The following is a 24758-nucleotide window of genomic DNA, read 5'->3' as shown; positions in this document are numbered from 1 at the left end:
ACTTGATCAAGAAGAGGAAAGGTGATGAAGGAAAATCATAAATTTTTCTATGGCTGAACAATCAAATTGACAGAAAGAAAATTAAATAAATAACATGCCCCCTTTGTGGTATACCTTTGCCAATGCAGAAAAAAAGAAAAATTGATCAAGACATTTCCCTTTGTCAGTTTCCTAATATTTTAAACAGGAATATGCAAATAACTTTATCATATCTGCAACTGCCTTATTTGCTTTTCAAAGAGGTGCTAGCTAGATTCGGGTCACACTTCTAGAAAACAAACTGAGGGGTAGAAAGTTGTACTATGCCCTGCATGATAGCAGGGACCTTGCCAGTCTTGTTCATCACACTATACCCAGCAGCAAGTACTGCTAAGTATCCATTCGATACTTTTTAAGAATTCTTGACTTAATAAGTGAGGCTCTACTTTCAAAATGGTTTATACAGGTATTATTAGGAAGATAATGAGGAATAAGGAAAATGCTGAGCATATAAGAAACATGCACATAGCCGGTCGCAAGGTTCTGGATCATAACTCTTTGTAGTCAATTTTCAAGATGACTGTTAAATTTTATCTTACTGGTAAGGTCACTATTGAAGATTCTTTCTCAGGTCTAGACAAGACTGCAGGCTGACCAACAAGGACACTTATAGAACTTACCTTGGAATGTGTGTTCTGAAGATTAAGCCATTTCAAACAAATAAATTATCTTTACTATAGAGTGGGGAAAACAATAAAGTTTAATCAGTTATGTATAGTTGGACATTGATTTCTTAATCCAACAAGCAGGAAAGTTTTAGGAGGCTATTCACCAAGTCGCTTAAAACTCTTGTTTCTAACATTTTTTAACTTTGCCTCTTATAACAAAATGCATAGACAAAATAACCTAAAGTAATATTCACACAACACAGAGAAAATGAAATAAACTGACACTGTAAAGATTGTCTCTTTTTCCTAAAAGATGTGCAATTTCAATTTTGAAGGCTGATCACTTTGTCTTAAATGCTTTGCCTGGAAAATGAGTAGACTACTATGTAGAAGAGAAGGCTTTACTTGTTTAAGTAGTAGACATAGAACAAAGTTATGAAAGAATAAATTGTAGAAATGGCAGAGCTGTCCATCTGATTTTATTTTTAAATTAAATATCTACCAAAATAGGTATGCATACATATTAAGTAAAGAAACAGATGGTACTGAAGGACATATTTTCAAAGAAAAAGTACAAGGTCCATTTTGGTACCCTTTCTTGTTAATAAATAATGACTATAAAACTGTGTTAACCCTAATCTTTCAGTTTTGCCAAGATTAGATTGTCCCTTTTCAAACTAGTCCAGCTCTCTTATTTTATCCTCCAAAATGCATACAAGTCTACCATAGCATAAGAGATTTGTAGGAACAAAAATTTCTGATTTTTCAAGGGTTTATTTTCTTAAAACTTTAGTGGTATAGTGTAGGAATTAATTTAAAGAAAGAGTAAATGTTTAGCATAAATGTATTGAGAAAAAAATCACTGCATGGAAAGTGATTTTTAAGCCCCTCCACCTCTCCAGAGTCCCAAAGTTAAGAATTACAACCTAAGATATTATTAAAATATAAACATGAAAACAACTCCCTGTATCACACCGTCCATTCCTACCTAAGCTTCCACTCTGTCTTAACCTCTCACATGTGTGTAGTGAGAGGTCAGGAAAGGAGTGCAAGGGGGAATGGCAATTTTGTGACTTTCATGTCATAAATATTTTTTCATAAACAGCTCTGAAAGTGTCTAATTTTTAATTTTCTATTGTCTATCCTTCCATTCAAGATATCAATCTTAAAAAAAACACTAATATAAAATTAAAAGGAAGGGAAAAAGAGAAAATGATGAGGATCCTATAACATATTTTAGTACCAAAAAAGTTACTTGATGTATTTTTGGTTCCTAAAACTTTCCCCAATAAAGCAAGCATGCTTCTGGCTGAACCTAGTTCCTGGATCCAACTAGATAATTTTACGTGTTGCCCCCAAATCTCCACACACTGTTCATTTTCAACAGCAATGAAACAACAACAACCAAAACAACAACAAACTATCTACATCTGCTTTATTGCTAACCTTGTAAATATTCCTTTTTCTTTCTTTCTTTCAAGTATGATTAGATAATAAAAATTATTTTTAAGTTGAAATTTACTATGGGTCTGGAGGATGAACTCCCCCCAAACTGACATTTTCCTAAACTAGAAGAAAATGAACATATTAAATCCTAATTAAGTAAAGACAATAACCTGACAGTTAAATACACAGAATGGCTAGAGTAGCATTTTCAAGGGCTCAACTCTGCTTCTGCGAATTGAAACCACTGGTCGCCCTGTCCTCATCCACTCCCACATTCAAATGCATTATAACATGAGCAAAAGCACTTTGAGGGGGGATATGTTCACCTTACATATTTATTTCAAATACATATTTTTGTTTGCATGTTGCTGTTCTATGTCTTCTGGCACAAATTCTGTTTAGCACAGAGAAGCTAATTCATTGTTAAGTTTTTGGCTTAAATCCTGAATTCATTATGTAAACTCCTTTTTTCCACATAACGCTCCAAGGTTTGGTGAAAAATAGATTCCTAAACATGTCCAACCTGCCAAACAGGAATAAAAACTTCCAGTGGAAGCATAATGCTCCTTTGAAATAGGAGTGCTGTAGCTGGTATGAGCGCATTTCACTCTTGCAAAGAAATGAGATCATGTTTCGTTTCAGGAAGATGTATGCTTCAGGTAAGAGATTGAAAAAAATAAACTTTCTATACTTAACCGAATACATAGGAGAATATTTGAATTCAAATGTATTGTTGAAGCAAAGTAGCTGTTTAATTATATTGTGAAGCTTAAATGGTAGGGGACTTTCAATTCTGAGTAGGTTTGTAAATATTCTCCAGAAGACAGATCTTTCCAGAAGAACTGACTGCACCTTGATCATCCCTGCTCTCTCCCTCTCTCCTCCCTTCTCTCCCTCTCTCTCTCCGATTGACTCCACAGATTGCACTATCATTTCCTTTATATCATCTCCTGTCTTCTCAACTTACATGTCTGTCAAAGTCTTGAGCCAATTTCAGTCATGTCTGCTGGTAGATTTTTTTTCTTTGTGCACATTTTCTTTAGTGTCTGGAGCCAGTGCCTGTAGTCTGTAGACTGTGTGCTGATGGTGACTCCAGAAAGAAATTCTTATTCAATGAAGGGTGGATATTCTTAACATATGGGCTCCAAATTGACAAGAGTTCCTGCTGTAGGAAGCAGCTGTTTTCTTTCTGTTCTGTCACTCCACGCTGGGCTTCTGCCCTGTTCTGTCTGTCTCTCTCTCTCTCTCTGTATTGACAGCTCACTGAAGGCCAATATGAACAGGGTATGGGACCCAACTGCCCCCTTACAATCTTACCTGGCAAACAATTATATTTCTGATACTTCAGTTTGAAGCTGAAATGATATACCCCCCTTTTTAAAAAGTAATCATAATATACATGATACTGTTAAACCTTTAAAACGCATTATCTAAGTGCCATATTATATATCAAGTAGCAGACAGAGAGAGGTTCAAGAGCATGTCACCTACGTTGTAAATAACGTCACCTACGTCATTAATAACATCAAGAGCTTGGATTTGAATCACGGTTTTCTTATTGCATCTCAAATGCTCTTTCCATGACATGCTACTCATACTCCATACGTGCATACCTGCCATTTGCACCCTGTATGAAGCAAGTTTGTGAAATGAGCATAAGGAAAGAGTATCATCGTGACTGAGCCGGAAAAACAATGAGATAGCTTCATCCAGCTCCTATAGAAAAGGATCGTATTAAGTAGGTGAGTTCACAGACGGAATGAACAAGCTCATATGTTGCCAGGGTGAAAACTTCAGGCCCTGATTTCATAGTTTTTTCTGTTAGAGCTGGGATCGTTTTGGTTGTGAGGAAGCCCTCTTCAAGTAAGCAAAAAAGCAGAGTAGAATTCTCTTGGCGCTTAGAAAGAAAAAGTGATACAATAATCGTTTCCTATCTAGAAAGGTATTGCATTGTATTTCTAAGGAAATTTTTATTTTTTTCTAAATTTATCATCTGATGAAATGGCATACCAATACTCATAGCAGAAAATGAGTCATTATAATTATTTAGCTATAAATCAATTTTAACTGTTATCAGCCATTAGCAATAGTCCTTTTATGGCATAATTTTCCATTTTAAGTCATTATCATTTATTTTTTTGTGGATGGAATATTTTCGAGAATTATTTTCAGCTACAGGATAAGGGTGATATGTATCTTTAAAGTTCTCTTACACAAAATTCTTATTTTCTTGACAACTTTATTTTGCATTTCTAAATATTTCCCAACTTTATTGTGATTTTTTTCTTCTTGAGTTATTTAGAAATGGTTCTGAAGTTGAAAACATGAGTTCTTTTGAAAATTATTTTGTTTTTACTAATATTTAACAATTTCGTAGTCAGAGAGATTAGTCTATGTAATACTGACTTTGAATTATGTTAAAAGCAGCCAGATATACAGTTAATTTTCAAAAGTAATACATGTCCTTGAAAAGACTGATTAATTTCCATTTACTGAATGCAATATTCTATGTGTGTTCATTACATAAGGCTTGTTAATTTTTTCTAATCTCCTATATGCCTAATGATATTTTTGTCTAATTGATCAATACATCATGTGAGATTGTTATTAAATCCTTCCATTATGAAGGCGGTTTTGTCAGTTTCTCTTGTAGGGTTGTAATGTGTTGTGGCATAAATTTCAAAGGACTTATTTTTAGTAAATATCTGAGATACCCACCTGGTGAACTGAATCTTTTACTAATACAAAATTCTCCTTTTGTTTGGTCTGTTTTAAGTATAACTACACCAGCTTTCTGTTGTTGCTATTCTTACGATTTGCCTGGGATATCTTTTTCTGTCATTTTAATTTTAAACAATGCTTATCCTTGTGCTTCTGGTATTCTTGTGTCTCTAGCAAACACAATTAGCTCACCCCCACCTTTTACAAAACAATGTAACAATCTAGAGATTTTTACGTGATACATTCAGACTATTTACACTTATGTGTTTCTGATGAACACTTTTTCATTTCTATCATTTTTGAGAATGTTTATATTTTACCATTTTCTGTTTTTCCTGCCACTGTTGATCCAGAGTTGTTGGTTTTCTGGGGTTTTTTTTCATTTCCCTTTCTCTTTCTATCGGTTGAAAGATACCCCCTCTATTATCTTAGTGGTTACATCCAAAAATTTAACATGCTTTCTTTAAAAATGTGGTATGTTTATATCTGTACTTCCTCCTAAACAATACAAGCGACTTCTAAAATTTAGATCACCCAATCTCAATTTATATAACCTTGTGGTCTAGTATTTAATTATATCTATTTTGATCTCTATATTAGAAATTATTACTACTTATACAGCCAATGTTAGTTTAGAATTAGCCACATACTTACTACAGTCTGTATTCACCATTCCTTTTTGAGAACATGATCTTATTTTGTTCTGCTTCTTCAAAGACAGGCTTACATTCCTCATCTGACATTTTTCCCCAATCATACTGTCTTCCTCTTTCGTTGTGATATTTTTGCTTAGGTCCCATACTGATTACTTCTTATAATTGCACACCTTTGAATAGGAGTGATTCTTTCTGAGACAGCTACTTCTTGAAGGACTGTGTGTGAGGGAAACCAGGAACACTAGCTGTGTGAGCAGACAGCCTGGATTCAGATAATTCAGACTTGTGTTCTGGAACACTTTCTCACTGGCAATCTACCTCTTGGGTAAACATCCTCTGGGATAGAAAGACATCTACCTCACAGTGAAGGTCGGAATGTCACAGTCAGATGGGCCAAAGGCGTTTGTTTGCCTTCAGCTGACTGAAATTAGTGTCACCACATTTTTCTCCTCTATTTTTCAGACTAATATTCTTTACAAGCATGCATAGGGGGTCTGCACACTTACTCACTCAGCAATCCTTTTCTTCAGTTCTTTGGAGAATGTTCCTTCTTAGGGTCTTCAAGATGATGTTCTTCTCTCATAGTACTGAATTAATTCTGTAAGCATCACATTGGTTATTTACTCGTGTGTCTGTGCACACGTGTTGAATCTGTGTTTGTGTATACATATACATGACTGTGTATTCTACCTTCAAGAAGAAAAAGATCTATCCAGAGAAATGAGTAATATCTGTGTTTTCCTTTGATGTGTCCTCTGACCACTTAGGCTCTACTTGAGCCCCCTCAGATGTGCCTTGACTCTTTTCTAGCTTCTGAGGAGCTTTCAATTTATCCAAGTTTAAAAAACTAAAATAGAATAATTCCATACACTCATACCTAGTTTCAGATTATCTAAATACATTATTATACACACACGTTCATGTACACATGACCGTGCATGCACACACATGCCCATGCACGCGCACGCACACACACAACACACACACACAACATACACACACATACACACACAACACACACACAACATAAACACGTATACAACATACACACACATACACACACAACATTCTTGGCAAAAACTTCTGTCAGGAGGTTTTTAATCTTTGTTCAAATTTATACTGATTTTATATAAATTCTGTACTCTCTTTGATGCAATTGACCATCATTAGCCACCTCCTGCTACTACTTTATAGCTCATTATTTTCACTTGATTGGAGCCTCAGACTCGAAGAATGGAAAAAAAAGCATCATTTTCTAACATGCAGGTAACATTCAAAATTACCTGTCTATGTGGTTTTGAAGACTTTCAGCACCATTCTCAGACATATCTCCAGTATCTAGCATGGTGACTGTTCTAGTATAATAGGGGTTCAATGAACTTTTATTTTATGAATAAAAGGACACAAACTCTGCCTCAAAAAGCAGAATGCACACACAGAGGTATAATTTTTTTTTTTCTGATCTTAGAGACAGAAAATAGGATAGAGACTTTTTCTATACATTTCATAAGACTTACATAATTTTCCCTTCCACTGAGTGTTCACACATCTGGCCTTTTTACTGGTGGTAAAACAATCAACTTTAATAAATTGTCATTTTGCTATTTGTATTAACTTTCATTAATTTGTATCAATTTCCAATGACTTTGCCAACTAAGTATTTTTGCTATTTCAAACTATTTTTAAACCTCTACTTGAGAGGTACCTAATAATTTTCTATTGCTAAATGTAACTGAATGATACATATACTATTTCTTAAAATCATAAAACCATAAGTAGTATCCAAAATAAAAATCAAGGCTATAAACCTTCCTGATATATATTTTGAAAGTACAGTACTTGGTTTTCTAATCTTTACAGTACAATACGATATCATTAATTTTTCACCTCATACTTTAAGTTTACAAGTTACTACAAATCAATAATGTCTTATACTAGTTTTCCAAAACATTGTATCAAAATCATTGGCATCAACAGTGGGTTGTTGAGTTGCTCTTTCAAAATATAATAATCTTTTTATTTCTGATGAAGAGTTGATTCCAACTCTTCCACTTCCTGTTTATATAGGAACTCTGCAAGATGTTTACATTCTTTATGCTTCAATTTCCTCCAAAATGAAGATGATAATAATGCCTATTCAAAAGACTGTCATGAAGTTCTGTATGGGTATTAAAGAGGTTAAAAGTAGAAAGCACTTAGACTAATACCTTGGACATTCTAAGTTAGCACTCAATAAGTGCCTGCAAATGTAATTATTAAATTACATTTTTTCTTCTTATTCAGCATTTTCTGGAACATAGTTTAAAGGATAATCTCCCAGAAAATATTAATAAGTGTGACTGGAAAAGGAATGGCTATGTCTGGGCTTTCATTCTCCTGTTAACAGGACATGAAGTTAGGTTCATGGTTCAGTCTGTGCTAATCTTGGTACTTCATCCTCTGCCTACCCCTGACTCCTGTGACTTACCCTAAGGATGTACATATGATCCAAGCCTGGTCAGTCAAATTCCTGCTCCAAATTTTTAACTGGACGTCATTTGCTATACAGGGAGAACGTGTTTCCCAGAAGCCTCTACCCATCATTCCCCATCCTGGAGGAAAAGTCCCTTTGCTGTAGAAAACACAGATGCCAATATACTGAGAGAGGAAGAGAATCTAGAGAGAGAGAGGCTTAGTTGTGACAGTGTTCAAGTCCTCAATTCACACCATATTCCCTTTACGTATTGACTACTGCCACTTGTGACCAAGAGTCCTGATCAAACGAAAGTGCTCTTAAAAAGTATCCTGAGTAAATTAGTTTTAAAAGTACTGCAAACTATGGCCTTTCTTGAAATTTTACAAAGCAATTTTACAAAGCAATTTTACAAAGCTATCACAAAGCATAGTAAAGCCTCTATGTACTTCTATAAGAATTTTTTTTTTAAAGCATGCCTACCTTAGCATAACTCAGCATTTCTCAAACATATCTGGGCATTTTTCCTGACAACTTCTTGTAACAAATGACAGAGTTGTGTCTCACAGAATAAATTTGTGTTTCACAGTGGTTTTGATACCACAGATATAGGAGTCTCATGATTCCACATTACAGATCTTTATTCCCTATAGAATTTACTTTACAATTGTAATCCAGATTTAATGGTGTTAAGATTTTTTTTTAATCCAAATGAGTAACCAGGTGTGCCTGCCCCATCTATTAAGTAAGCCAACATTTCCTCCATGTCTAACTTAAACTAAAATTGATATATGCTAAAATTTGTTCATGCATTTTCTCTTCTGCTTCTTTGGTGCATAAGTCTATAATTGCTCAATTGGTACATTGTTTTAATTATTATGTCTTTAAAAGATGTATTATTTTTCAAATCCCACCAATATTTTTTTCTATCCTTTTCTTTACCAAAAGTGTCTTAGAATCAGCTTGTCAATTTCCTAAGTGCTTTTGAATTAAATATATAAATTCTTCCTAAGTTTATTTATATTTGTATAACTTTACACCTTCTTATGTTGAAATATTATGTCTCCATATATTCTAAGGCTTTAATACATCCTCCACACATAAATATATCACCTACACATAATAATACTATTCTCCTTTCTAATGGTTACATCCTCATTTATCTTATTGCATTAGATAGAATTTCTAAAATAATTCAATAGAAAGGACAATTATCCTATTCTTGACTTGAAAGAGAAAGCTCCTAAGTGTTTCTTCATTAAACAAAATTTAGTTGTTAGAATGTGCAAATTATTTTTTGTTTTTTTTTTAAGTATGTTCTTTTCATTCATAGTTCACCATTTAAAAAATCATGAATGGATAAAAAATCAAATCCAAAAAAGTTTTTTCTGCTATGATTTATTAATGAACTATTTACTAGCAGATTCAATCCTGGAACGATGAAAAGGAAAAACATATAACATATAAATACAAAAGTTTAATATTAATAAATTGAGTTGGTTACAAAATCCCAGAGGTGTCCATTAATTCACCTTAAAAAAAGTATACACACACTTTTATTTAATACATAAATGTCCACCTCTATTATCATGTCTTTAGAAATTCCAATATCATCATCTTGATGCTTTTTTGCCCTATGTTATGTTTTCTGATAGCAGGTACTAACATTGCCTATCCTGCTTATTGTGTGTCTCTGTGTGTGTTTCTGTTTGAGCAGCATACTTAACATCTTTCTCTTAACTTTGCTTTGATACTTTTTATGTTTCTGTTGTAAAAACCACACAACTGAAATTACATACTTGGATAACGTTTTCGATTACAATTATCTATTTATACTACTGTCACTAGAAATGCCACCAGTCTTACTTGCCTCCTTTTGGTTTTTATTCTTAATACATACTTTTCCTATTTTCCTGATGATTATAATGCAAATATTATAAAATTTTGATTCTTCAGATGGTCTGGAAATTACACACACTGCTCTTCTTCAACTAGTAAGTCTCTGTGACACATTACAATTATATCCCTGTACAAATAATTATATATGAATTTATTTTTTCTTAATCGTTGGCAAAAAGGAAATAGCATACTTTAATCCCCTTTCTTCTTTTAAGGCAGACAATTTAGCATGCCTTTCAGTTTTGAAATAGTCTGTAAGTTCTCACCTAGTTTATTAATACCAAATACTTTATTATATTTAAAATCATGTTTGCAATAATTATTCAGACTAAGTCAACATTAACTGATTTTTAATACCTACTTGTAGGTCCCCAGTCTTGGGCTCTTATTTTGATTAAAACTTTGTCAACTGGTGCACCTTTTCCATTAGAAGGGAACAAAGATTTCTGAGCACTTACATACATGCAAATATGTTTTAGCTGTTTTCACATATAAATGGCAAACTGAATCACTAACATAAAACACATTTACCTCAAAACTATGTAGCTACTGTTCCTTTGTCTCAGGACAGTTAGTGTTTAAAGGTGAAGTCTATGTCCAGACTAACTTTCCTTTTTTTTTGTTTTAATTCCTCCTCTTCCCTTCCTCCTTTTAAAGTTTACATATTTTCCATATTTTCTCTATTTTCCCTGGTTGTATGTGTGTCATATATGTATTCAGGTTTGACATGCGTATTCAGAGCTTTATTCAACCCTGTTAGATTATTTTTCTTGGCAATCGCCACTATCATCTCTGTTTCATTTCAATAATACAATGTTAAATGTCCTTTCTCTGACTTTGCAATTACAAGAGTACCTCTCCTTCATTTCTATCACTAGTTCCTTTTCCTCTACATTCATAGAGTGGTTCTCAATGCTTATCTCAAAATTTCATTTTCTGCTTTGTCAATTCTGCTTTTAATGACCATTTTAAGTGTGTGAGTGAAGTTTTAGTTTCTTTACATCTCAATAGCTCATGAAGCTCCATTTTTATTAACATATCCCTTTTATCCATTTTCCTCCATATCTTTATTCTTCATTTTATTGTTATATTATTTAAAATTTTATTTTCATATCTTATTTCATTGAATGCATTTAATTTTATAAAAAAATTTAAAAAGCTTATGTTTTTATACTATTTACTTAGGTATACTATAGCATATATTTTTCAAAAATAATTTCTCCTTTTGTATCTTGTTTGTTAGACAGTCATTTTACTTTTTGCAAAATATTTTCACATCTCCTATTTTGATTTTTTTCCAATTACTCATCCTTTATGAATGAAGATTCTCTCCACTGATTACTCATAAATAATGTCTGTAGCTTCTTCTGGTTACTCATGTTGCTGTTAGAACATGTTTCTCAGATTTTCAGCTAGAGGAATGGTAAATGTGAGCTGACTTAGCCTAATTACTGGTCACTGGCAGTCACTTAATTTCTCTAATTTCTGGACTTCATCGATCTTGCTTTTGTGGTCTGGTCGACTACTTTGAGAAGGTAAAGCATTTTTCTAGGTAATTCTAATCAATGTATAGTTCTTCTTTTGCCAGAGTGGTCTACCTTTCTTATGGCACTTTCTTTTCTCACATTCTCAGATGCAGCATACCAAATGCTCAGTCACTGTAGATTCTGGATATTTTGCATTAATACAAATTTTAGTCTTAGAAAGCAGGTAGAAAGGAGATGGTAAAGTGGCCCTGCCTGTGGTACCCTTTTTGGGTGGTGGGGATTCTTGATCAGACCCTAGATCTCTGAGTCAGGCAGTAGTAGGGAAATTGGTCATCTCCTTACCATTGTTCAGACTGGCAGATTTATTCTCCTTTAGATAATAAAGTCATATCCTTAAGATAATAAAATACCAGCCAGGTTTTTTTCCTTCTATTTCAGATTGGTCTGCTTTGCCTTAAATATGGTAAAAATTTGGGTAATCAAATGAATGGTTTCCAGTCTTTGTTGCTCGTAATGTTATACTATTATTAGACTTATTTGGTTAATTTTTTAAGTCACATTCTACCAGCCAGATACCATTCTAAAGAAAGTCAACTGGACTGATTTTAAAAACATCAATTTATTTTATTTTTATCATTGTTCTGAGATTAGGGAATGAGCTTATTTACTAAGTGCACAACCTGTCAACCAGCTTTCTTTTTTATTTTTATAATTTACAAGCTTTTTCAGGTTGTTTTAAAGTTTTCTGATTTTTACATTTACCTAGATTCAGGTTTTAAAAAGTCAAAATAGTAGAAAAAAATTATTTGTTGGAGGATATAATACAATGGCAATTTGCTTTAGTTTCATAGAATATGTTTAGCCCCTAGAATAGGCCCAAGGATTATCATTGTCTTCCAAGAAAACATTTAAAGGTTAAGTTCCTGGGTAAAGGTCAACTTAAAGTAGTCCCAGTGATTTTGGACCAGGATTCTATGAAATTTGGCCTAATTAAACAACTGCTTACACTTTAATTGTAAACAGTTTGAAAGAACAGAGAACAACCTATTGCTCGTACTTTATGCTGAAAATATATGTTTCATAAATACAAATCCTTTTAAAAAATGGGCTCATAGTCTAAACATGTAAATTTGATATGCCTCAAGTTATTTACTAGAAACATACCAATACTTGCTGTTATTTTAAAAAAATTAAATATTTAAATTAAACAGATAATTTTAAGAACTAGAGCTGAATTGGTTAACTAACTTTTTATATTCCATATCCCCTCGAAGTAAAAGGAGTGACAGAAATCCCAACTTGTAAAATGGTAGTGGGAGGTGTTTTTCCAGTTGAGATTTAATCTATGTAAGACGTGCTGTTGATTTATTTAGCCCTCTTCACATTCTTTTCCAAAAGGGAATCTTGGCTCTCCAAAGACTCTGCTCCTTTGCAGCTCTTCTGTGGAAGCTGTTCATTCTCCCATGCCCCTCATGCTAAGGAACAGGAGGCAAGGACAACCAGGATCCCATAACATCTCACTCTCCTGCCAATCTCCCTTCTACTTACTGACATCCTCTGACCTTGTTCCTCCACATCCATTAAGGACTTTTTGCTCCTAGTTGTACCTGGTTCAGCATCTTCATTTCCCATCCTAACTCCAGGCCTCCCAGAGAACTTCAACATCTCCATCATTCCTTCTTTTTAGTAATAAAACACCTGTGTTTCTTCTGATCTCCTGGCAACACAATAAGGGACTGCATTTCCCAGCCTTCCTTGCAGTTATATATTCGGCCAATGTACGTGAGAGGAAGTGATATGTGCAACATCATAAACAGATTCTTGAACGGAAGCCACTTGCTTTTCACTTCTTTCCCTCTTACCAGGACCAGAAGTGGACAAAGTGAAGTGATAGGGGCTTATAGTTTCTCTTCCTACCTTTCAGGTTATTTTGTACGTTTTCTTTTTAGATCCGTTCAATAAATATTGGTTTTCTCCCACACTGGGATTCCATTCTCAGATTCATTATATCTCTTTTTACTTTCCAAGGCTCATGGGTTCAGCTACAAGATTTATTTCCTGAATTGAAGAATTATATATGCAAATACTTACTCAGCATCTTCACTTAGATTTTGTACAAATCCTCAAGTTCTATATGGCCAACAAATCAAGCTATCTATTCATTTTTAAAAATTTATGATAGTACCAACTACATAAACCAAATATATAGCTTAATGTACTATTATAAATTGAACAACCTTCTAACCACCCTCCATGTCAAGAGATAGACCTTTCCAGCCACTCAAAAAGCCCTCCATTCCCCCCTTACAATATTCTTCCTCTCCGCAAGAACAATAGCTCTTCTGATATCAGTTCTATACTTTTCTATATAGTTTCATCATTCAAGTGTGTACCCCTAATGTGCATGGCTTTGTTTTACCTTCTTTTTTTTTGGAGGGGTGTAAGTGTGGGTTTTTACAGTCTTTTTCAATTGATGTATTTCATCCCAATTTCTTTTTTTTTTTCCTTCTAATTTATTTGTTGAAGAAACTAGCTTATTTTTCTATATCAATTTCCATCCTGATTTAGTTTAACAAGTTCCTCTACTATGTGTTTCTTGTGTATGGTGATTGGATTTAGAAGCTTAATCAGATAGATTAAGGTTAGATATTTTTTGGCAAGATTTCTTCTTGGTAGTTTTGAATTCTCTATCAGAAAGCACAAAATGCTGGCTGCTCCTCTTTTTGTGATGTTAGCAGCCATCAATGCTTGATGCCTAGATTTTATAATTCATGACTTACTGTAAAATATTGATAACCAACTTCATCATTCTTTCTTCATATATTTTTTGCAATACTGCACAAAGAGAAACTTTGCCTCATCTATTAATTAGTTACCAAGTGATCATTTCATATAAAAAAGACAAAACATTTTATTGGGTATTTTATTAACCCTGTGTTATACAAAGGCAATTAATTAATTGTATGTGTGTATGTGTGTCATTATGAATTCATGCATTTAACATGTTTGATATGTTTTCATCCATTTCAGTTTATTATATTTTTTGGCCAATGTGAGCTTTTTCAAGTTGGCTCTCAACTTCTATTGGTGCATCCTTGTATTCTGTGATAGCTTCCTTACTAACTAGAATAACAGGATCTCTGAGACACATCTTACATTAGCTGCCTTTTTCTCAAAATCTTGTTGTACTCCAAGTAGCCTTTTTTCTTTTAGGAGAAAGTGGCATTTCAATATCACAGTCTGGATGGTAGAGCTGCTCAATGCTATTAAGATGGGTGTTATTTCTAGACCTTTCCAAGGAAAAATGATACAGATAGATACAAATTTTTTTTTTAAAAACCTGATGAGTTCATTCTGATACTTTCAAGCATAATTTTGTACTACTGAGAATACTGGTTCTCAAGGTCACTGGGGATGCCAGAATTATTCCTTTGTTTTATCTAGCATTATACACAAATATTCTAAGGATAACAATTCTAACACAGTCACCCATGTGATTAATGAAAAGTTTTCAAAAACTGTGTATATGTTCTCTTCATCTCCCCTACATCTTATTAAAGCTGAACTCTATCTACATTCTCAGGGCAGAAAGCCATATTAAACTATCTCCATATTCCTCATTTATTTGAGTTCTTCAAGAAAATATGTATACAGTAGGTCCTTATTAGTTATCTATTTTATATATAGTAGCATGTATATGTTAAACCCAATCTCCCAATTTACTCTTCCCCGTCCCCTAACCTTTACCTCCTGGTAACCATAAGTGGAACTCTTCCTTCTCTTAGCTTAGGAATCTTCTCTTTCTGAAACCTTACCCAAATCAGTTTGATAAATTGCAATTGTCTTTTCCTAATGCTATTGCTTAAAGGTTTAGTGTAAAGGATTTCTCTGAAAACCAAATAAACTGTTGAAAATAACTCTCTAACTTACCCATTCATTACTAAAAGAACATTCAATAACACAGACTTAAATAGGGGATTGGGATCTATATATTGGTTGCAGTGGAAAAAGAAAACAGCAGGCACTACTGCTTTGATCACATAAAAATTCTCATAGTCCTGATTTTTCAGAATAGATTTGTCTGACAATAGGTGAAGCATTGTTTGTTCTTCCCAAATACCACTAGGCTGTGTTTATGGAGCCCCCAGGATTGGGTCTGAGGACCTCCTCCCTTAAGGGTTGGTGTCATAGTCCTTGACTGTCTGTGTCCTCCCCTGAAGCAGGCTTCATTCCACTAGATCATTTTCCCCAAAGTTTTTACGTCAGAGCTGGAGGCTCACTTTCCATTGTCATATTTACTCCTAAGACACTCAGAGGAACTGAATGAATTACTGTTTCAACTGCTTTATCATTTTGGGGGCTGAAAATTTAACAATACTTAGGAATCAAAGTATTATTGAAACCAGGTCTCAATGACCTGCACAAAATTGTCTCTGATATATTGCACATTCTAAACAAGAACATACCCAGTATAAAAACCTTAAATATCCTTCATGAATTTTACTTCTGATTTTTCTAAGGCAAAATAATCTTAACAATGTTCTATATGAAATTCCCCCAAACAAAATGAAGACTGCAGCTATTAAAATCATTCTCATTTAATACTGTATTATAAATTTATGGCTGTGAAGTACTTGAGGGCACGAGTTGTGCTTTATCATTTTTATATTCCTGGTGCTTTGCACAGTACTTGACACAATATATTTTAAAACAGGTACTGAATAAATAAACGTGCAAATGAGTAAATAGAGGTATGAATAAATGAATTGATTTATTCAAGTCAATATCTCTCAAACATAAGCCTAAGTGACAGCTTCAAATTTTCCATATACAAAGAGCTTTAGGTAGTCTAATAGGAAGTAAGTCTTCTATAGGATTATACACGATTAAGAAAATGTCAATTGTTCACATAAAACGGCACCTAATAGAGATTCCTTGGAAATTAATGTTTTTCCCAAGCATCTCTTGTTGGCAACGAGGTGAAAATAATTAGAGATCATGAAAATAATAATATGTTTACCTTACCACTCAATTCCAAATTAGAAATGGAAAGAGTAAGGTAATGAAAGTTTTATACATAATATAGTTTAATTATATATACATATCATTCAATTATATATATATAGTTCTGGTCTTCTCAGTATTCATTCAGCAAATTGAGCTGAGAAAGATCATATTTATGTCTATCTAAAATATGGGTGCCTACATGATATATAAAATTGGCTCAGAAGATGGAGAGATGGGAATTTCAGACCATATGTCCAATTCAGAGTCTTCTTAGGACCCAGGTTAGCTGCTGCGGATACATGGACTTATCTTCCACGTTACCGAAATACAGATGGCTTAGCTTGATTAGACTCTGACATACCTTATGTTGGCACCATCTTTACCTCCCATGACATTAATATAGATTTTTAAAACTGGTAAATTTTCAACGCCTACAACTTGTTACCTGAAATAAAGGTCATATTTCTTCAATCTCATAATTTATTCCTTTCGCCCTCTTCTCATCTCTGTCCTGCAGATATACTTATTTAGTAATGTAGCCAGGACTTTTTGGATCAAGAACAGACATTTTCAGAAAGGTTCTTTGTTCTTTTGTAAAATTAACATTGTTTTGTTCCCATTCTGAACACCGGGGCTATTTGGATGATATTTGCAATTCAGTAGATTTAGAAAGCGGAGGCAGCCAGCAGGGGCTGCCCTTTCTCTGATGTGTACCCAAATTTTGTCTCTACTTTTTTCTTTGAGGACAACAGAGCAATTAACCTTCAATAAAAACAGATCTCTTGAAAGTTGAACTGAATAGAAAGTTATAAGCGATTGCAGGAGACTAAGTTGTCGTTACTAACACCTTTTACGCATGCCTGTTTGGATTTAGCTGAACTTGCCAGAAAAGAATGGAGGAGTGTTTTTGTGTGGTCTGCTATCCTTCTTCTAGTCCCTGATTTTCCAATCCATTCAGGATGCAGATTCCAGTTTTCATGTTGTATTGATTTTATATTGCCATTGTAACAAATGATTACAAACTGAGTGACTTAAAAACAACACAAATTATTATTGTACAATTCTGTAGGTCAGAAATACAACACAAGTCTTGTTGTGCTAAAATCAAGGGGCTATAAGGGCTGTGTTCCTTTCTCAAGGCTTCTCGGGGGAAATCCACTCCCTTGCCCTTTCTAGTTTCTAGAGGCTGTTCACGTTCCTCAGCTCATGGTCCCCTTTCTCCATCTTTGAAACCAGGAAAAGCAGGTGGAGTCCTTCCTGAATATCATTCTGGCCTTCTCTTCTGCCTCCTCTTCTATGTTTCAAGATCCTTGTGATTATACTGAGCCTACTCAAATAATTTCCCACTTTAAAGTCAGCTGACTAGAAAATGTAATTCCCTTTACAGTCTTAATTCTTCTTTGCCATGTAACCAAACATGTTCATAGGTTCCAGGGATTAAAATATGGAATATGGGGGGGGGGGCATTATTCTGCCTACCACACAAATTTTTTTCTGTAGTTTTTCAGAGTCTTATTTAAATCAGGAACCAATAGCCATGCCTTCTCAATTATGACACATTTGCTGCCATGTTGCGTGTATAGTTCTGCCTCAAAGTCAAGGTATATGACTTTTAGTTTTTTTATGCATTATTTTATAATGCAGAGTGCATACATTTACCAGCTGGCACTCAGTCACAATTTTGTTTGTTTATAAACTAGGAAATGGTCTAGCTTCTAGAAGGTGATCGTAAAGAGGGAACATAAAATTATTAGAAATCCCTTGAAATCACCAAATTTAACATTGAAAAAAAATGGATCTGGATATGGTTTTTGTTTTATTACATTTTCAATGTGAATAAGTATTTCTTATTCTCCTTTATCTCATTATAATGAGATTTTTTTCAGACAGGCCTCTAACCCATTTCAAGTTTCAGTGCTGTGAGAAATGCATGGAAAATATTATCATTAATAAAAATTTTTAAGTTTTCAACTCTTTCCAGCAAGGATAGTTTGAGTTGGGTTAATGCTGTGTTTCGGTGCCTAAGCTCAGGCATGCCCTAGATTTCATATTAGTACAGCATTATTGCCCATATGCTTCTCTTTAATTTGTTTAAAACAAATCTGTGAACACCCTCAGACCTTGGGTAAGTTGATTCACCTTTCTGTGCTTCAGTGTCCTCATTTGTTAAATGGCAGTAATAATATCACAGGTTGAGATGATATACTAATACATGTAAACATGTTCATGTATATAGAACTCAGTGTAATTGCTTGTTGCTGTTAATAACAAGATGGTACAACTTAAGTGACTCTTTAATTTCAGCACGAGACCACTGATACTTCATATAAAGACCTCCTTTATGGCTCTAGATAATTTTAAAAGTGATTTAAAACTCCTCAGTTCTTTTGAAACCACCAAAAATTTTAAAAGTCAATATAATATAGCCACATTTACCATATTTAAGCTAAGAGAGAGCAGGCTAGGCTAAGGAAGACTGGAACAGGATATTAACCACGGTTGTCAGAGTAAACTCAACCCTGCTGACAAATTCTGAGTTCCATGACAGAGGCAGATGAAAGAGCAGAATTTGCTTTAATGAAACATAGCTTTCACTACTAATGTGGAGATGAAAATAATGGCAATTCCTGAAAAAAGAATTATGGCTAGATAATGTATGTGACCCATGAATTAGAATAGTTTGGAATAACATTTTATAGATTAATTTTCTAGTTAATACTTCCTTCTATGTATGCTTTATTTACATCTTTCTCAAATCTTTCTCAAATCTATCAGTTAAATTTCCTGAGTGAAGTGTAATAAATCTAATTAATTTATTTCTCAGGTGATCATATATTTTTTAAATTAATTAATTAATTAATTTTATTTTATTGGCTGTGTTGGGTCTTTTTTGCTGTGCACAGGCTTTCTTTTTAGTTGCGGTGACTGGGGGCTACTCTTCGTTGTGGTGCGCGGGCTCCTCATTGCCGTGGCTTCTCTTGTTGTGGAGCACAGGCTCTAGACACGTGAGCTTCAGTAGTTGCAGCACATGGGCTCAACAGTTGTGGCTCACGGGCTCTAAAGCGCAGGCTCAATAGTTGTGGCACACAGGCTTCGTTGCTCTGTAGCATGTGGGCTCTTCCTGGAGCACGGATCGAACCCGTTTTCCCTGCATTGGCAGGTGGATTCTCAACCACTGCTCCACCTAGGAAGCCCCCATAAATTTTTTAAGTAAATCTTTAGTGCCAATATAATAAAAATCAATTGCCATTGCAAAACACATTGATATAAAATGATATTTGATAGGTAACGATTATCGTAATTATCCTTTAAGATGTTTATGTCTTTAACAGACATACATACAATTGTTAAGTGAATTACTAAATCCATAAAATGACACAAATACTTCTCAATTTCATTTTCTTATAATTCAATTATAATTTTTCTAATTTATTAAATCACTTGATCAATAAATACAAATAAGCAACTACTCTGAGTGAAGTAAAGTATGAGGTACTGAGTTACAAGTGACAAAGACTAACATGGCGTAACGATCTAATGGGAAAGAAATCTTACACTTGTAACATCTATACATGTTATCTGAAGCTGTAGAAAACTACTGAAAAGCTATATCCAGGAGAGATACATGGTTGGTCTCTTAAATATAACACTATAATATTTTAAAAATGGACTACAGAACACAAGAATGAATTGCAGAAAATGTAAAAGCTGTTTCATAGACAATACAACACTGCAGGTGAGAAGATGAAAAGTACAGACTAGGATTGTGACAATGGTAGACAGAGAAAGGAAGAAAGATTTTCTACCAGAACCTGTGGCTTATTGGATGTAGAAAAACAAAGGTGTGGGAAGACTCAAAGATAAAACCTTGGTTTCTGGTCTAAGCAACTGAGTGAATGGTTGGGTCATTTTCTGTCACAGAGGACACTGGAATAGGAGCAGGTTCTTGGGTGAATTTTGATTTAGGTTTTGGACTTTCTTTTAGAGGTTAAAAAAATTCCAAGTTGAGACACCGAGTAGATAATAATAAGAATGGTCTAGGTTGGAGTCATTGGCATATAGATGGTAATGACTATTTAAACCACAGGAGATATGAAATAACTTACAAGAAGAGAATAACTGAGAAGAAAAGAAGCTCTGACAAGGGTCAGGTAGAAAATGAGTAATACGCAAAGGAGTCTTGAGAAAGAGCTAACAAAGAACTCAGAGAGTACAGTGTCACAGAGAGCCAAGGTGGGACACAGCAAGAAATTTTAAAATAAGGAGGAGAGTGAACGAACGGACTCAAATTTTGCAGGGAGATAAATTAAAACAGAGACTGATAAACATGAGTTGATTTTACTCATTAGTAAACTTAATGCAAGTTGTTTTGGAGAAGTGATGAAAGAAGTCTGCAATTACCTAAAGAAGTTTTGGGGAGGAGACTAAAGTGTCTAGCCCACCAACAAGATGATTGGTTATGGAGCAGAGAAAAAAGTTAAGACTGTATCTAGAAATGGAATAATTGCTGATCATGAAGAGACTGTTAAGATAATAAAAGACTTTATCATACTAGCATGCTGATAGATGACTGAATACAGAGGGAGAGAATACTGCTATCGGCAGGTGGATTTTCAGGAGGAAAAGGAATCCATAAGGGAATTCTGTCTTTGGAATGATTCATGAAACTCCTGTCCTAATTGAAGTGGACTTATTTTTCTATCACAGGAGTTTCATGAATGTCTCTTAAGTCAGTATCCCCCCTCAGACTTTAACATTGTGAGGCCTGATGGAGTTTTATATTACTAGGGAATTATTTCTTTTGCTAAGGAGAAACTTCAAAACAATTGCTTGTATTTACTCAACATGTTTCTTTCTTGCAAGCTCTTTTATTTCTAATTAAAGATTTTGTTTCCTTTTATGCTCTTTCTAGGAAAATTCCTATCATCTTTCATATCATCATCTAAGGAGATATTTGGAGCAGAGTCAATCCTCTAAGTTACATAAAATAAAGAATGGCATACTGTTGGAAAACAGATCTAAATCCCAGTGAATCACATGAAAAGCAGCAAAAGCACCAAGAATTTCACTCTGTAAATCAACCTCTTTTTCCTAGCCAAGCCAGTCTTGGTTTTGATTGTGTAGTAGATGAGATCAGTAATAAAATCCCACTCTATCAGAGAGAAATTGAAGAAAACACCATTTTTGTGCCCAGTGCACCACACTGGGACTCAGAGAGGCATTTATTAGATGAAACACACCAACCATCCTCGAATGAATTCACGTCTAAAAGCTCAGAACTCTCCTGTCACCAAGTTAGTAAAACAGCAGTAATTGGTTTTAGGCATTCTGTGCTACCAAGTCCTCAAAACATAAATAAAGAAAGCTTTTGGGGAAACCCCAGAGGAAAATACCATGGTGCTGATGATTACGGATTCAATATTTTACTTCCATCATCTACTAGTCTGCATAAAATTAATTCACAGAGTGAACTGGAAAATGAAAATCATAACTACCATATAGGATTTGAAAGTAACATTCCTCCTATATATCCATCCTTATCAACTGACTTGATGCCAAAAGAAGAAAGTAAAAGCAATATAAATATGAACATTGTGGAACCTTCTCTGATGCTCTTTAAAGGTTCTTTTCCACCCAGGACATGGGAAAGTACATGGCCAAAGAACATAGAGGTATGTGTCATATATGTCAATCTAAAAATATGAATCTGAAAGAATCATTCAATAATGTGCTGGGTTAATTTGGTAATGAAAGTAACTAATCTTAAGTAGGGGAATGTATTAATATTACTTTTGAAAAAAAAAACACTTATTATTCACCAGTTCCGTGTTCCTGAAATAATGACTTTTTCTAAAGAAAGAGAAAATCTTTATAATATTTTTAAAGTTCTGGTTTCATGAAAACTAAATAAAATGTTATAGTATTTACATTTTATTAGATAAAAATATCATAGTTGGAGGTTTAGATGATAGTATTTTCTATTCTTATTGTGTCATTATGTGCACACAGAAACATACATACATTTCATTGCATTTATATTTTAAGTTCTATTAGCATGAATTAAAACTTCATATCATTATTAGTAGCAAAAATGTCCCTTTACTCAGACTCCTAAATTATACTGTTGGCAGGCAACTTCTATTGGGAACATTCCAAGGGTAGGAAATTAAGTAATCATTGTGCAATTCATCCTGATGGTTTCATTAGTAGTTTTCCAATCATTTTAGTAACCACGGAGGTTCTTGTATAATATTTGAGCACTTCTCTGCTTATACCAAGTCTAGACACAAGTGAAACCAGAAGTAAACACTAAAAAGAAGCATTATTTCAGCTGTAATTTATAGGGTTAGACAAGAGGATTCTTCATTTATTCAACAACTATTTATCATATTCTTAAAATATACATGATATACTGGGCATAAAAAATGAAAGAAGAAAATGCATAATACCTGATTTCAGGAATAGCATATTGCTTAAATTAACTTGCAAACCAATAACAGCAACACAGTAAAATAACAGAGAGGATGAGTTCATAAAAGAAGGAACAACTAATTGTGTCTGAGGCACTTGCAGAAGAGGTAACACCTCAAATGACCTGAATTAAAAGTCAATGAATTTTAGGAACCTCTACTTCTGATCATGACAATATAACAAGTACTAAACTTTCCCTTACCACTGAAAACAACTATGAAATTGGAAAAAATATATGAAGCAACTGATTTCAGGACTGAACAACAGCCAGTATAGACATCCATCCTTGAGAGAAGAGAAACACCAAAGCATTGTTATGATCTTCCTGGTGCCTTCAGGGCTCTTTTCTGCTGCTAGGCAGGCTAGGGGAGTCCAACTTCAGCAGCAGTGTCCCTGAACTGAGGAGGCAGAGACTGCAGTTCCAGGATGCAAAGGAAGCTGTAATTTGCAAGGCAGACCACAGAAGGAGATATGCAATGGATGGGAGTCAGGAGTCTACATGAGATTTACTGCAGATTGTTGGCCAAGAGGTTGTGTTCCCCCCATATAAGTAGAAGTCACCCAGTGTCGCCGCTCTGACCTAGTGAGAGAAGGCTGAGCTGAGAACTTTAGTGACTCATTTGAGATCACAGAAAGCTATCTCTTAAGAGTAAAAATTGTGCGCTAAAGTAAATACTTTACCTACCAACTTCAGTGTGGCCTCGCGAAAAATAGAAGCCAAGCTGATAAGACCAAAAGGATCTTAACTGCCTGCCAGAGAAAAATTATCCACTTTGTAAAAATTCCCAATGTGTCATCTACAATATCCAGTATTTAATAACAAATGCATAGATATATAAAGAACAGGGAATTCTGAACCACAGTCAAGAAAATAACCCAGTGAATAGAGATTGTGAGACAGAACAGAGGTTGGAATTCACAGATAGGGGCTCCAAGGAGATTATTAAAAGGATGTTCAAGTAGATGAAGTAAAGAACATAATGAGTAGACAAATGAGGAATCTCAGGAGGAAATTAAAATTATGAAAAAACAAAGACTAAAAAAAATTAGCATTTCATTGTGAGAGTTGTATATGTAAACAAAAAATAAAACAACAAGAGCATAAAAGATGAAGGGGGTAAATGTTATTTGCTATTAGAAATTCTCACATTTTAAATGCAGTGGAACAATATTAACTCTAAGTAAACTGTGAAATATTTAGGATGCATATTGTGAGTTTTAAGCTAGTATAATCAGTAAAAAAAAAAAACACAGCACAAAGAAGAAAAACTAAAAATTCAACAGAGGAATTAAATGAAACGGGAAAAAAAATCAAACTGCAAAAACCAGGGAAGGAGAAATAAAGAACAAAATGAAATAGAAGAAACAAATAGAAGCACACGTGAACATGGTGGTCTTAAATCCAACAATACCCATAAATATACCAAATATACTCCAAATAAAAGAGAGAAACCAACAAACTAGATAAAAAAGAAAGACTTTATTAGTTACAAGAGTCAAATTTGAGAAACAAGGGCACAGATAAGTTAAAAGTTTAAAAAAAATAATGAAAATATTTAACATTCAACAGGCAAAACAAAGCTGTGTGTGGTTATTAATATCAGAAACAGTACAGCTCAAGGCAGGGTATTATTAGAGAAAGAGAAGGGTTATTTCATAATAATAAAAGGGTCAATCAGGAAGACATAATAAATTTAAATGTATATGTACCTAATGATGGCTACAAAATACATAAAGCAATATTATTTCTTTTGAAGTTAATCATATACCCACCCTCTAACTGTGCCATTTATGAATTTATTCACAAGAAGTGAAACACATGTCCAAAAAACACTTGTACATGAAAATTAATAGTTTTCTTTAAAATACCCCCAAACTACAAACAACATGGCTGTTTATCAACAGGAAGATGGATAAACAAAATATGGAATATTCATTCAATAGAATACTACTAACAGGCAATAAAAAGAGA

At 34.0% G+C, this 24758-nt stretch overlaps 1 protein-coding gene across 10 annotated transcripts in view; it reads left to right on the top strand.

The window, feature by feature from the left end:
- The first annotated feature begins 2632 nt into the window (after nucleotides 1-2632).
- Nucleotides 2633-24758, top strand: part of PIK3C2G (phosphatidylinositol-4-phosphate 3-kinase catalytic subunit type 2 gamma) — a 363004-nt gene continuing 340878 nt past the window's right edge. For 9 of the 10 annotated variants that reach the window (XR_009048372.1, XR_009048371.1, XM_057701644.1 and 6 more), the window contains exons 1-3: nucleotides 2709-2752; nucleotides 3551-3835; nucleotides 21228-21987. Coding sequence is in view for 8 of the 10 variants with exons in the window: in XM_057701644.1 (XP_057557627.1) it covers nucleotides 21310-21987 (678 nt within the window). In the remaining 2 variants the exon portion in view is untranslated. Of the gene's footprint in view, nucleotides 2753-3550; nucleotides 3836-21227; nucleotides 21988-24758 lie in introns of all 10 variants that reach the window. The other variant, XM_057701641.1, reaches the window with a different exon arrangement.

This window comes from Hippopotamus amphibius, chromosome 12 (genome assembly GCF_030028045.1).
Source record: "Hippopotamus amphibius kiboko isolate mHipAmp2 chromosome 12, mHipAmp2.hap2, whole genome shotgun sequence".
NCBI lineage: Eukaryota > Metazoa > Chordata > Mammalia > Artiodactyla > Hippopotamidae > Hippopotamus > Hippopotamus amphibius.
Note: the sequence above shows the minus strand (reverse complement) of the source record. Positions and strands in the feature narration are given on the sequence as shown.